Raw genomic sequence first — 14,664 nt, 5'->3', positions numbered from 1 at the left:
GCCTCTCATATTCAGGAGTTCACATTTCACAGCCTACATCAAATATGTTGCTCTCTCAACTCCACACTGGGAAAAGCATGTTATACAGGCCACCTGGCTATTGTCCAAGGCTCTGCCTTTTGTACAGTGCCTCTGGAGCTGGCCAAATTTAAGAAAAGCTTTACAGGGTCAAATACTCCCCTCTGTGAGACTGTAAAGTAGGTGCCATCTAAAATGGAGACACCTATTCCCAGAGGGTGACTCTGCCCACCTGACCTGCCTATCTACTCAACAAGGATCAGTGGAAAGATGCAATCCTCCTGAGGATGCTTCTGAGCAATTGGAAATGGCATTGCCATTAACTCTACAGGTACTGGATGCATTTCTAGAGCATGCTCAGTGCTCTGCTCAGTAACAAATAAATTATGTAGGGGCAAATCATGAGGCAGATAGCTCTGTGTGAATGGGTATTTGATGCAGGACTCAGTAGCTATTGCCATGATCCAAGAATTCAGATGTTTGAGGGAATTGGAGTACTTCCCCAGAGTATTCCTTGGACCACCAGGGAATCAGCATACTGCTGATGCACAATTAATTGGGCCTGAGAAAGAAGCTGAGGATTCTTGGTTGAAACAGTATCTCTGTGAAATCTCTGTCATCTCTTTTCTTCTTCTGCATGTAGTATTGATGACTTTATTCTGTGAGATGAGAAGAGGGGAATCAAGTAATAGTTGAATGTCCTTAAATAAATTAATATAAATTTTAGGTCTAAAGACTTAGACTGAGTCTTTTTTTCATCCCAGACATGAAAATAAATAGGCATTAAAAAAATGTCTTTAAAGAGTATTGTTATTTCAAATTTTATTTTAGCTTCGTGAGAAGAGAGCTGTAAAGTTACCTTCAAAAATAACCCAAATTTTCCATTTATTAATTTTCTCATCTGAAAAATATGGGAATTTTAATCTGAGACAACAATTTTTTAAAGGTGCCTGAAGCAGAGGGATGAAACAAGTCCAGGCAGAGAAGAATAATTCCAAGTCAAGGAGATTTGGATATACCAGATCTTCCACTCCCCTGCAAAGTACAAGGCAACCATGTCCTGACAGCAGCTTGCCTGCCTGCCCATCTGGGCCTCAACAGGACTGCCAGAATTGGAAGCAGACAGTGGGGTTGATTTAGCAGCCTTGCAGACCTCTGCAGTTCTGGATGCCCAGGATATGGAAAAGCTGGGAAAACTTGCTTTCATCCAATACATCTATTTTTCAGTTATCCCTACTTAGCCATCAGACCAACCAGGAAAAGGCCTGCTGGGTCAAAGCCTTTGATGGCCTGGATGTGGGCTCTCAGGTAACCAGCCAGCTATCCACTGGATGCTAGACAAAACTCAGCAATTTTTACCAAACATCCTCCACTGAAAAAGTTTCCACCTGTAGGGATAAAGGCCTACATGTGAGAAAAACTGAGATAGTACAACAAAAAGAAGCACAGGGATTTATATTTCATCACAGGGTGACAAAAGTTTATGACTGCTCCAGCTTCTTCTGGCAGCCCATGGGGACTGCAGGAAGTTCAGCATTGCACTGGCTTTTGATCTACTTCTGACAAAAATTCTGGCCATATGAGTTGAGTTTCTCTCTGTTGTCTCTAGCAGAATTGTATTGTACTGGTTTTAGTGACAGCAAAATTAAGCCTACAAAGGTCAAGCCCACAGAATTCTACTAGGTGGTATGAAGCAATAGAAAAGCTTCCAGGTCCTAGCAACTAGTAAATTAAAACTCCTTTCAAAATCAAACTTCTGCACACTGATACTCTACTCACTTATTGCAAGAATCAGCTCTCGTCTCTGTGCAAATCCAATAAGTCTCTCCGAGTCTTTTGAAACCACTACTGGAAAGCCATTGTAGTCAGTCTCTTTGATAAGTGTCTCAACATCCTCCACCGTCATGCTGTCCTGTGTCAGAACAGAGAGAGGAGCTTCCCCACGTCTTGGTCTCATTACATCAGTTGCCAGGGTTCGGTGGGTGAATTCATCTTTCACATCCAGAAATGGGTAGCCATTCAGATGAATGTGAGCTTCATAGATCCCTTCTTTTCCAAAGGCATCTGCCACCCACTTGCTTGTGACAGCTGCAGCCATAAGAGGTACAATGTACTCCAGGCCTCCTGTTAGCTCAAACATAATCACCACCAGAGAAACCGTCATTCGAGTAACACCACCTGCCAACAAGGAAAAGAGTCAAATTTCTCTCAGTGCTGGTATACATACTAAGCAACTCATTTATATTTTTGAGTCTTACACTTGTAAAGGCATGTAATTATTCATGCTGAGTACTTTGCCCTTATACTTTGTGAAGTATTTTTGGGCTTATTTCACTGAAGAAACATATTTTTCATCTACTGCAATTTTCATCAAGAAGGTTGAGTGAACTTGCTGATGCCAAAGATGCTAACATTGAAAACCAAACAGTGAATGTCAAGACAGAGCTGGAAAACCAGAAAGGATGCCAAAAAAATAATCTCAAACTTGAGAAACTAAAATTAAATCCTGCCATTACCCCTCTAAAATTACTCCAGGAATCAGGTTAAGTACCATGGCTGAGGCAGGTAGGAGCATGGAGAGGTGGCTTTCACACTGGCCTATCTATAGGATTCACGCTGAAGAGAAAGCTAAGCATTATCTTTGGGCACAACACGATTACAAAATCCTATGCTATAATAGCTTAGGGCTACTGCAAGAGCTATGTTATAGTTAAAGCCTAGCTTTTGATATCACTATAGTAATACAGTTTGAACTGTGTATAACTTGGTTTGAGGCCATCTAGGCATGCAGCCATAGACAGGGTTGTAGCTATATTTTTCAGTCTAGTCTTTCTGTATTAATTTCATAAGCAACCTCGTTGCTCCATCAGTTTACATTAAAGGATAAAAATACCCACATAACTGCAGACAAATGTGTATGTATCCCTGAATTATTAGGTAACATTTCTTTGCCTCTGTTCAAAAGGTAAATGTAATGAATTGCTATTTTTAGGCCTCAAAATGAAGTACCATTTTAGATGAGAGAAATCAGAAACAGGTCATAAAAAGATGCTGTTCATCTAGCAGCATACAGGAAAATTAGATTGTTGATTACTTAACACAATGATCCAGATATGACTTTCAACTGAGGAATGCCTTAAACTTCTGGCTCTGAAAAGCTGAGAGCAGATACCAGAGTAAGGATCATTTAATACTTACCCCATATCTTTTACTCTTGACAAGACAGGTCTTGGGCTTAAGTACAAGCTCTGAACATTCTGCTGTATGTCTCACCATACTATTAAAATCACCGCACTTTAATTTGGACTTTTTAAAAGAAGAGACTACTGTGGCCTCACCTTGAGTACTGTGTGAAGTTTTGGGCACAACAATATAAAAAGACTTTAAGCAATTAGAGAGCATCCAAAGGAGGCAATGAAGATGGTGAAGGGTCTGGAGGGGAGCAGCTGAGTCACTTGGTCTGTTCAGCCTGTAGGAGACTGAAGGGACACCTCATTGTGGTCTTCAACATCCTCACGTGGGGAAGCAGAGGAACAGGTACTGATTTCTTCATTCTCGTGACCAGTGACAGGACTACAGGAAATGGCATGAAGCTGCACCAGGGGAGATTCAGGTTGGATATAAGGAAAAGATTTTTCACCCAGAGGGTGGCTGGGCACTGAAACAGGCTCCCCAGGGCAGTGGTCGCAGCACCAAGGCTGACAGAGTTCAAGAAGCATTTGGACAACACTCTCAGGCACATGGTGTGATTCTTGGGGTGTCCTGTGCAGGGCCAGGAATTGGACTCCTTGGTCCCTTCTAACTCAGCATATTCTAAGATCCTATCATTGTATGCAGACTAGCTGATCAGCTGGAATATCAGAGCAAAATTTTTGTGTATTATTTCTATTATGAACATTAAGATCATTTATCAAGAAGTGGAAGCATTTTACTTGTTTTGACAGTAAGATTAATCCTAGCTATTTTAATGTGTCTACACTGCTGTAGGTGTTCTCATCCAAAGGGAAGATCCAGATTGCCTATATAATTTCTGGAGAAAAACGGGTCCTTTTGAGGCCAAATTTATCTCTTCATTTGCCCTGGTTTTAGATGTGTGTTGCCAGATAACACTGATCTTTCCAGTGTCTCATTTTTCTGGTTTAACTGTGAAGGGTATCAAGACAGCTAGTTCAGATGTTTATGTCTACATTACAGACATTAAATTTTCAAGCAAATCCCACCCTTCCTTCCTCTATAACTGATCACACAAATGATCCTGCTTTTCCAATATAAGCATCCAAATATGAAAATTTTCCAGCTCTTCCTTGAGTACATCTTTCATTTCAAACCTACCCAACCACATTAATCATGTGTTATGCACCCCACTACTTTTTCATCAGCTAACGACAATATCAATAACAACAATTAAATGAGACAGACCATACAAGTATGGAAGGGAAAGATATGATCAGGCAAAAAAATGTTCAGATGGTATGCTTGTAACATTCCTCTTGCATCTATGGATAGAAATTTGATATGTGAGGTATTATTCAATGATCTTGCTTTAATAGTTAACAGATCGTTGCTGTTATATCCAATAAATCCTATTAATTGAGTGTAATCTGATATTGGCTTATGGTCAAAACAAAAACCAAAATACAGCTCGGTTGACCATAGCACGACACACAGCCAAAATAAGACCCAGAATTTCTACCTCTGTAAGCTTAAAATTTTATCAGAACCAGGAATTGTTTTCCCTGCACTGAGAGAGAGCACAGTCTAAACAAGTAAATAGTTTTAGTCCAGTTACAGTGAATTTAATTACATCAAAAGGAAAAAAAAACAAGCAAAAATACTGCTACGTGGAAACTTGCAGCCTAACTTTAGGGTTTTTATTTTCCTTGTCTGTGCTTTTTGACGGATTACAAGGAGTAGCCATTGGTGGTTGCAGGTCTCTCTGTTGCTGACTACCTGGTAGATCACTGGAGGTCATTAGAGGCAGCTGCCCATTCTTTAGACCATCACATCTTGATTTCAGCCTCTGTTTACACCCAGAAATGCCAGCATAGCACCTGACACAAATACAATTTGTATGTCACCAAACATCAGTGTTTTTCGTGTGTACATGTTTTTTCATACCCAAGCAAGCTGCAGCTCCAACCATTGCATAAAGTCCTGGTGTGACACAGTCTGCCCCAGGTCTGCACCAGTTCCTGAAGATGATCCAGTCATGATGGTGATATGCCAGCTGCTCTACTCCAATCCCAACCATCCTTCCAGCCATGGCTCCAACAGCCATGCTAGGAATGAAAAGGCCTGAAGGGATCTGGAATGAAATAAAGACACATGAGCACCTTGAATAAAATTACTGGTATCAAACAATTTTTTATTATGAGTAAGAAAACCAAGTTTCCTTATTAAATACTGGCTCAGAAGGCCATAGCCTCATGGCAGCCTACAGTGCTGATCTCCACGGTCTGACATAGGTTTCTGCAGTGACTGAGTTTATGTGGCTACGTGCGTATTAATAGCTTTATAAAATGTTAATGCATTTTTTAAATTAATTTTGAATCCTACCTGCTGCATCACACTGAATTTGGGAGATAAATGGTGTTTCTGAATAATAGTCTGTTTTTGAAGTCAAGATGCTCCTGGCTTTGCCTGTATTGCTTTCTCAGCAGGAAGTCAGGAACTGCTCATGATTCTGTCATAGGATTAAGAAGGAGCTTAACAGAAAATAACATCTTGATTTCACCCTCTATCAGATGGAGCACTTCATGGTTTTATTACTACATTTTCAGGTTAAATCAGACCAGATTTTAAATTAAATGTCAAATGCAGAATAAAAATTCAGAGAAAAGAGGTTGACTGCTCAGATACAGCAATTTCTTCATCTCAGTTTGCTACGTATTTTTCAGGAAGCTCTATGAATCATTACTTTGCTGTCTGCTATACAGACAAGCTACAAATCATTAAGATACAGTATTGAAATGACAAGGAAAAAACCAAGAAAATGAAAATTCACTTTGCCTTGACTAAGTGTGTTTCCTCTTAGATGTCCAATGTACCTGCAAGTTGGAGATCTATTCCCCAGTGGAGAAGACAACTCAGATGTTTGACACGGGCTTGTATGGTGTTTTGTTGTTTTTAGAGAGGAAAGCTTGTTATATTTTTTTAAGTCTGAAAATATACCTTGAGCTTTCTAGAGAACTAAACTAACCACTTCAGCATGGCCCAGAGGCATTAGGACTGATAACAGCGGATGTTATATCCTACACCATATAGTGTTAACTTTGCTAATACAGTTGGATTGAGTCTTCCAGATTTAGTGGGTAAAGCTATTTTGTCTGTTTTTTTACAAAATAGTTGAAACTGTCAACTGCTTTTAACATATTTTAAATATACAGGATAAATAAAGAACCACATGTCAAATAAAGAAGCAAAGTTTTTACATGAACAAGCATAATAACTGGCTGCCAGCCATAAAACTGTTTCCAGAGTGAAGGGCTAAAAGATGGATCCTCAGTTCAAGTGTAGTGTTCAAGAGAAAGATGAGACACTTTAGCTTCGAGTACAGTATAAAATATAATGTAGAACCCAGAAAAACTTCCCATCATCTGCTACCATCAGATCCAGAACTAAGTGCTCAGATAATGGGAGATGTAGACAGACAGATGTGTGGTTTTTTATGGGCTCTAGCAATCAGATATATAGAGCTCACCAAAAACATCTTAGTACATATTGAAAGCTTGGATAAATTGTTCTTGAACCTTTCACCATTCATCTAGGGGGAAGAGGAGTTGTTGAAAGAAAAAGTTGCAAATCCAGAATAATCAAATCATATATTAGTCCTCCTATTCATTCCCTCTTTTTTCCAAGTTACAGTTCTTAAAAAGATTCAAAAATAGACCTTTTCAGATACTTTTATATTTTTGTGATGCTTTAAATGTGTAAAATAGTCAATTTAAAATTATTAATTCCCTGAGAATAGCTACCTTGAGGCACATTAAGACATTAATCTACCTAGACAAACAACAATGTAAATAGTCCATATCCATGACAGAGCTAAAAAACAGCTGCAGTGGGAATCATCTTGAATTTGCTTATTGGCAACAGCAGATTTAAATTCCCATACAGATTTCTTCTTCACCTAACAAAAGCACAGATGACTAGAAGGTGGAAAAGCAGCGGCCCACAGAGCAAGGTGCTGGCAGGCAGGCGAGCCAGCAGCATCTCAGCAGCACCCACGTGCTGGGCGTAGGTCAGAGGCACACAAGCCCTGCCAGCCAGACCAAGGCTGCCGACGGCAACTCATCTGTGCCTTGTGCTCACAGCAGCTTCTGCACTTGTCCCCGACTTACCTTCATTCCAAAAGTGAATATCGTGATGACAATTTTAAACACCAAAGCCAAGGCGAGCTGCCACATGGCAGAGTAGACTCCAGGGCCGGCAGGTCTGTCAGGAATGTCATCCACTGGCCGGGTCATGTTGGGGTCATTGATGTAGTCACAGAGCTGTGAGGACTCCAGGGCCCCACAGTCATTGAAGAGCTCCGAGATCAGCTCGCTGGTGCTCCTCCGTGTGTAGGGGTTGGGGTAGGCGATGATGGCAGTGATGGCTGTAATCACTATGACCTCCAGCACTGGGTATTTCCCAAGTCTGGTGGTTTTTCGCCTCCTGCACCAAGCGATGTTGCATCGGATAAAGAGGGTGCCCCAGAGGCCCCCAAAGACACCAAGTAGGATGAAGGGGAAGAGCTCGGCCATGTACCAGGGGGTGTGGTACTCCACGTAGAACAGGACCAGTCGGCTGTTCCCAAAAGGATTAATGGACCTCAGTGTGAAGGCAGCCACAAGAGCAGCGAAAAATGACCTCCAGAGGGTTTTCAGAGGAAAGTAATAGCTGACCTAAAACCAAGAAGAGACCATAAACATTTCACTGAGTGTGACAGAGGGTGCTCCTTTTAACTGCCATCCCCACCTGTTTCATTTTACTTCACTGGGAGCACTAGTCCTTACCACAACCAGAATATGTTCACAAAGGTATTAGAAAAGGCATTTTCAGATTTCAGACAGGGAGCAGTAACTAGTTAAAAATCAATAAATCTAAATTCAGAGTTGCTGTCTAGAGTGTAAGATGGATGCTTGACAGCTTGGCCCATGCGTCAGCAAGCAGAAAGCTGGAGAAACCTCAGCCCAGAGACACGTTTTCAAATTGAATCATCTAATTTGTTTCCAGAAAGCCAGTGTTGCTCTGCTACTCAAATTAGGCTAAAATATCTGGTTATTTCTTATTACTGGAAATCAAAGGTTGGTTTTGCTTTAGAAGAAAAATAAGCATATAAATACTTGAAAAGAAAAAAGAGTAATCTTAGAAAAAGGTGTCAAATGAAAATATATTTATTGAAGCAAGTGAACTTCCAGGTCTCACCTCTTCCAGACTGAAAAGCACACCTCCAATTGGAGCCCCAAAGGCAACAGAAACTCCTGCAGCAGCTGCAGCTGAAAGCACCTACAAAACAAATGTTTACATGCAAGGCATGAGTCCTTTGAAGCCCCGAGTAATCAGACAGGGAAATTAGAGATAACGTGAGCCAACCTCACCTCTCTTCTCTTTCCTTCATTCTTGCTGTACTTTGAGAAAAGGCTGCTGAAGAAGTTTCCACAGCAACAGGCCACGTGGACTAACGGCCCCTCTTTCCCAAGGCTGAGGCCTGAAGATACCACCAGAACCAAGGTGACTGTTTTGATTAAAAGTGTCCACTTTCCCAGGTAGCCCCTAATAATGAACCCACTCAAGATGGTTTTTATCTGGAAAGCAGGAAGAACATGTTGAAGAGATGAAGAAACCTTTTCTACTCTGAACTTTCAAATGGAGTTAAAACTCCAGTGGAGTTTAAAAAGTTGCAGACTGCTTGAAAAGAGCCAGTGATGGAGAGAAAGAAACCACAGGTAGGGCAGCTTTCCCACAGCAATATCTGAGCAGGGGTTAAGCAGACCACACTTTTACTGCTGTTATGGGTGGTCCCCATAACAGCCAGTAAGGACTCTCACAGAGATCAATAGAAATATGAAACTCTTATATATCTCCTTGGCTTACAAGATCAGAGTTAAACCAGACTCAACTTTAACAAAGCAAGAAAAAAAGCAAATAAACAACCACAGGCTTTTTCCAGTTAAAACACATAAAAAAAGTTCTATATATTTGGAATTGCTGCACCACAAAAGCATGAAAGTATGATGAAATGATAAAGTCCGAAAAATCTTATTTGGATGCTTTTTCTCTTAATTTTGCATGTGATTGGCTAGGATAGAGCACAAGGCATGTGCATGCCACATAGGGTGGGATATGGGCTTGGACTCTAGGCCTGGAAATGGGCTGGAGCTGAGCATCACCTCACATGAGGGATTTACCACTCAGAAACTAGCTTTACAGTTAACTATGAAAAGTTTTTAAAACCACAGATATATCAAACATGTAACAAAGACACACATGACTACTTTGAAACATGGAAATTATTTAAATATTTCAAATTATTTGAGGTAGGGTTTTTTTAAACGTTTGGATGCTTTCCTTAGAGATCAAGAACAAAAGCATGCCAAGATTTCTAAAATTTGGGTTGTTGATTTTCTCTGCCACATTCCTAAATAACACTTCCAGTGGTTCCATAGCACTTTTAACAAAAGACTGTTCTGATTTCAAAGATTTTGAGTAGCTCTGCTGATTGAATTACAAGGTTTTTCATTCTAACAGCTTAAATATGGACTGAGACTCAATATGTAGAATATTGAAAATCAAGTAGATATTTTGGCTGCTATAATGCTGTCATGCTGGCATAATGTAGATGACATTGTGTACAGGGACACAATCTGCAAAAGATGTGCACCAGACACTTTTCAGGCATTCCAAATGATGGGCATCTCAGGAAACCTTAATTTTGTAGCCCTCCCTCTTTTTTTTTTTTTTGCTTTTAGTTAGAGCCTAGCCTAGAAAATAACTGGTTTTGTAACTGACCCAAGTAATTTCATTCAAGGAAAATTCTATATGATCTTCTAGTCAGTATGTGTCTCTTGGAGATGTTGATTTTTATTTCAAGCTCTGGCAATGAACAAGTATATGCATTAACCTGTCACATGCTTCAAATGCTTTATACTACGAAAAATTTAGATGAGCACCATAAAAGCATAGACAAAGGAATGAAGTCAGATGAGATGGAAAGACAATTTTCTTGTTTCTATGCTATCTCATAGTATAGTTCTGGAATGGGAAAAGGTGGTAAATCATCATTTTTTTGTTTTGTTTGGTACTTGGATATTCATGCACAAAGAGAAACTCACCTCTGGGATTCCAGAGCCACAGGCATAAGGAGCAAACACTCTGACCAAAGAGACTGCCAGGAAAGCAAAACATAGAGCCCACATAATGTACAGAAAATAGTTTAGAATGTAAGCACTTGCACCCTAGAAAAATAACAGTAACAAACATTGTTAGACAAATGCAGATTGGCAAATCTCACACTTCTACTAGGGGTCATGATGGCACAGAGCCTGATCTTTTCATTTACATGTTAACTGTGGCTTTTCCTCAGGAAGGACAAATAACTTTATATACTCCAACAATTTTATTACTCATGGAAAGAAGCAGCATACTAATATATACTTAACCTAGTCCATACAGTCTGTTTGCAAGGGACCCAAACACCGCAAGCTGAGCATCGTTCAAGAAAAAAAATTAAACTAACCTACAAAAAGTTCCAAAACATCAAACAAATATGTCATAAGGGCAAAAGCAATTGGTAATAAAAAGGCACCTAATGAAGGAATCTGATGTGTTTATCCCACTGTGGAGGATAGGGGATATATCTTTGTCTGAGGGCTGATATTCAAAGGTCATTTCTCCAAGCAGATGCTAATCTTTTCAAATGAAACACGTGTGTATATCATTAGCCAGTTCAGTTCACAAATGGGAAGGAAAAAACCATAAATAAATCCTTTCCTTCTATATGATGCTATCTATGATAGGGTTGAAAACAATTTGAAAACACCATAGTTTGGCGGAACCCACTCAGACACACCTCAGTCAATTCTGCACTATTTTAAAAGCATTCCAGTCAGGAATAAACCTGTCTTCAAGCTGAATAGCTTTGCTTTTCTAACAGAATGGACATGCTAATGATCATTAGCAACAGTTGACTGTGCAGTGCCATAGTGAAAGCACAGTCAATAGTGACCTTCAGGTTTTCTACCTGTCTCCAACGGTCAAGTCGAAACTTTTGTTAAAAAATCTGCCTTAGGATACCTCTTCCTCTTCTCGTGCATAATTTTTTTAGAATAATTTCAAAAACCCTACCTACACAGACAAAAGAGAATCTAGTCAGAGGCATCAAACTGATACAAGGAGCTTAAGCCTTCAAACAATATCCTCTAGCAACATGACACTACAGAACAAAAAACCGATATGGACCTCAGTCATGAACTGGTATGAATCCTTCACCTCTAAGTGAACTCTTCCTACCGGATGCAATTCCAGCTGCTCAAGAACATCGAGGCCCCTGTCTTTGCTCTGCAGGACAGCAGCCTGGATATCAACATTACGATAAATCAAGCAGGAAAACAGGCATTAATCAGTTGTATCGTGTCTTCAGTTAACAGAGCTGGCCGAGCTCTGTTCCCAGTCATAAAAAACCTAGAGCTGAGAAGTCTCCCTGTTTTCAAGCCTGCAAGGAATCAACCTTTAACAGCATAGATGTTTGCTAGTTTAATTTTCTAGGTCTGCCCAAATGAAAATACAGTAAGGAAACCACTGCCCTTGTCCTTATGGGTATATTTGAAAGAAGTGCAATTTGTTAAGGTCCTCTTGTGCTTGCTGAAGTTGGCAGCTGGCTTTGCTGATAACAGCAGAAGAGCAATACAATGTTATCCTCCGGTGCCCTGAGACTAAGCAGTCAGGGATCCCACACTTGCAGTGATTGACATCCAGCTGTAGTAACCATGGATCTTTGTTGCTACAGCTGAAGACAGCCTCGTGAATGTCTTCTCCTAGTGCTTTCAATTACAAGCAGCTATGACAATATTTACTCTTCCTCTACAGAAAACTCTGGATATCTTGCCTCAGGGCAAAATCCTCCTGTCAGTGTGAGCCTGGAGTACCTCCAAAGAAGGCCAACGCCTTGATAAAAATTTGGCCCTACTAGTTGAGCGAAAGCTGTAATTTTGCTTCTAAATTCACTGGAGTCAAATTAACTTTGTTTCTTTTTACGTCTTCTTCTTTCACAACTCAGAAGTCATAAGAAAACTATGTCAGCTCGTTACTGCAATCACATATACACCTACAGCTCTGTGGCAGGACCCCACAAGAGTCTGTATGGCCAGTTCAACCTTATCTCTTGGGACAACTTTCATTGTTACATTTTCCAGATATCTGGCATTCTTCAGGTTCAACTGCAGCAGTTTCTAATGATTAATAATATGAAAACCTTTGGGAAGTGAAGTAGCAGTAAGTCAGTATAGCAAATGGCTCATTTCTTATCCACTATGTGCCATTACTAAGGCCCTGAATCAGCAGAAGTCTTAAGCATGTACACTGCAATCAGAGACCAAAACAGCTCACCAGGAGAGGTGATCCAGCTATGACCTTTCCCACTAGTGGCTTGAAAGACTCACCCTGGAAGCAATAGTAATGAAGCACGTAGGGAAACTGAGAAAAATTTTGTCTTTTAGTTTGCAAGACCAAGCAATATTTCAGATCTGGTGTCAGTCCAGTTTAGATATAAATGGAACACAATTGAAAATAACCCTTACAAATTCAGAATACTGAAAGAAACCAATGCCTCAGGATGCCATCCAATGTATGTTTTCTCCAGAGGCCCACAGCTCTACCCTGACTCTATGGGGCATCTCACAGTTTTCAGACTCCTTCCTACGGGTGTTACAGCAGTGTGTCTCCTCAAGACTGACAGATTCAAGGCTGCAAAATTGAGAATGGGGTTCCAGGTATAGAGGATTTTCCTTGTCTTGCAGGTCTCAGCTTCATGACAGGAGATACAGAAGCTCTGGGATGGGAATACAGTCCATTGCTGGGTCCAGTGTTATGATCCATGGAAGACAGAAGGTCCTTTCCTCTACCCCGGACAGGCATCAGAAATGAAGTCCTCAGCTCCAGTGAAGTTGGGGTTGGGACTAAACTGTATCTCCAGAACAGGGAAGGTCCAGATCACCAGATACTGGCCAGAGATCTAAACTGAGTGACATCTGATGAGCTTTTGATCCGCCAGTGAATTTGAGGTTTTGAAACTCTCTCACATCGAAAAACCCTCTTCCCCTCCTCTTTGGAAGTCATTCAGAATCAGAAGGCTGAAGAGTATAACTGACCTACAAAACAGTGTTTAGGGAAGAAAACATAGTCTGGTAGGTGTCTAGTGTGCTATTATATTTTCCATAATAATTTGTATCAAGCCTCTGCTTAGGGCTCATTTTATAGGAGTACCAGAATGGAAACATTTTTCAAGAGATGCCATAGGAAATGTCACAATTCTCAGTGAAAACATATGTACAGGGTTTATCACAGCCATAAACTGGCAAAACCACAAGGAAGAACTGATCTAAATCTCAGTCCTCAAAATGTCAAATTTAGTTGGCTATGATGAGAAAGAATCACAGTCATGCATAAAAAAAGAAGACATGTCTAACTGAAGTACCTTCAGGGAAACTGTTCTAAATACTTTTTGCCTAAAGTGTACTCCAATGCACACTCCTGTTTTATAGGGCTGTTATGTAAATGTCAGGCACAAAGTGAAACAACATAGAAAAAAAAAGGCAAAATTATTCTGAAACTCAGTCAAGTTCAGTGTATTTTGATACCTGCTAGAGTCCGCTACTACTACAGGAACCATATCACGCAAAACTTGTAAGCCTTTTTCTATGAAACTGAATTTTTACTTTCCATATTCACATTTTTGTTGGGCTTTGCCTGGGATTTCAGTGTAATAGTAACAGACAGCTATAATATTAAAATTTACAGCATCCATCAGACCATGGCAGCCAGGAACCCAAAGTTCTTAGAGGCTCATTTGTTCTTAGAAAGAACCCAAAACTTAGCAAAGATGAACCTTTTTTTCCTACTTTGACAGTACACCAGGGGGTGAGAAGCCCAATTTGAATAGAAACTGAGTAAAGTTTCACAGTGCCCACCTTGCTGATACCTCTCCTATAGGCCATGGCATACAACAGTTGTGACTGCTGCTTTCAAATAGCATATGAAAGCAATAAATTTTCTCAAGGATATGCATTGTTTATATATTTCAGCCAGAGTAACAGCATGTCAAACACATGCACAGGATTTCCAAATCCCCTAACAATTGTAACAGTCTCCTCTTTTTCCCCTTCCCACATTTTTTTGTTCTCTTAAATTACAGCATTGTCCCCAGTCCTGCAGCTTTATACCAGAGTAATATTTCTTCGCTGTCGCAAAGATACAACCACCCAAACTACCTGCTGATGAAAACCAGGGTGAATCTAGCAAACCTCTGGCAAAGGGAAACTTGACACTGTGATCAGCAACAGTGCTGAGAGATTTTTGCCTCTGATTATGTGGTGGGAATATTCAGGAATAGGGAGCACCCCACTATTTCCATTATGGTTAGTTAGTGGAAACTCTTGAAAATTGAGC

At 40.3% G+C, this 14,664-nt stretch overlaps 1 protein-coding gene across 4 annotated transcripts in view; it reads right to left on the bottom strand.

Moving 5' to 3' along the window:
• Positions 1–14,664, bottom strand: part of CLCN4 (chloride voltage-gated channel 4) — a 42,563-nt gene that overhangs the window by 7,824 nt on the left and 20,075 nt on the right. For all 4 annotated transcript variants that reach the window (XM_064646574.1, XM_064646576.1, XM_064646575.1 and 1 more), the window contains exons 5-10: positions 10,335–10,457; positions 8,601–8,807; positions 8,428–8,508; positions 7,359–7,904; positions 5,137–5,323; positions 1,798–2,196 (exon numbers count right to left, since the gene is read on the bottom strand). In XM_064646574.1, coding sequence (XP_064502644.1) covers positions 1,798–2,196; positions 5,137–5,323; positions 7,359–7,904; positions 8,428–8,508; positions 8,601–8,807; positions 10,335–10,457 — 1,543 coding nt within the window. The remainder of the gene's footprint in view (positions 1–1,797; positions 2,197–5,136; positions 5,324–7,358; positions 7,905–8,427; positions 8,509–8,600; positions 8,808–10,334; positions 10,458–14,664) is intronic.

The sequence above is a fragment of the Pseudopipra pipra genome, chromosome 2 (genome assembly GCF_036250125.1).
Source record: "Pseudopipra pipra isolate bDixPip1 chromosome 2, bDixPip1.hap1, whole genome shotgun sequence".
NCBI classification, from domain to species: domain Eukaryota; kingdom Metazoa; phylum Chordata; class Aves; order Passeriformes; family Pipridae; genus Pseudopipra; species Pseudopipra pipra.
Note: the sequence above shows the minus strand (reverse complement) of the source record. Positions and strands in the feature narration are given on the sequence as shown.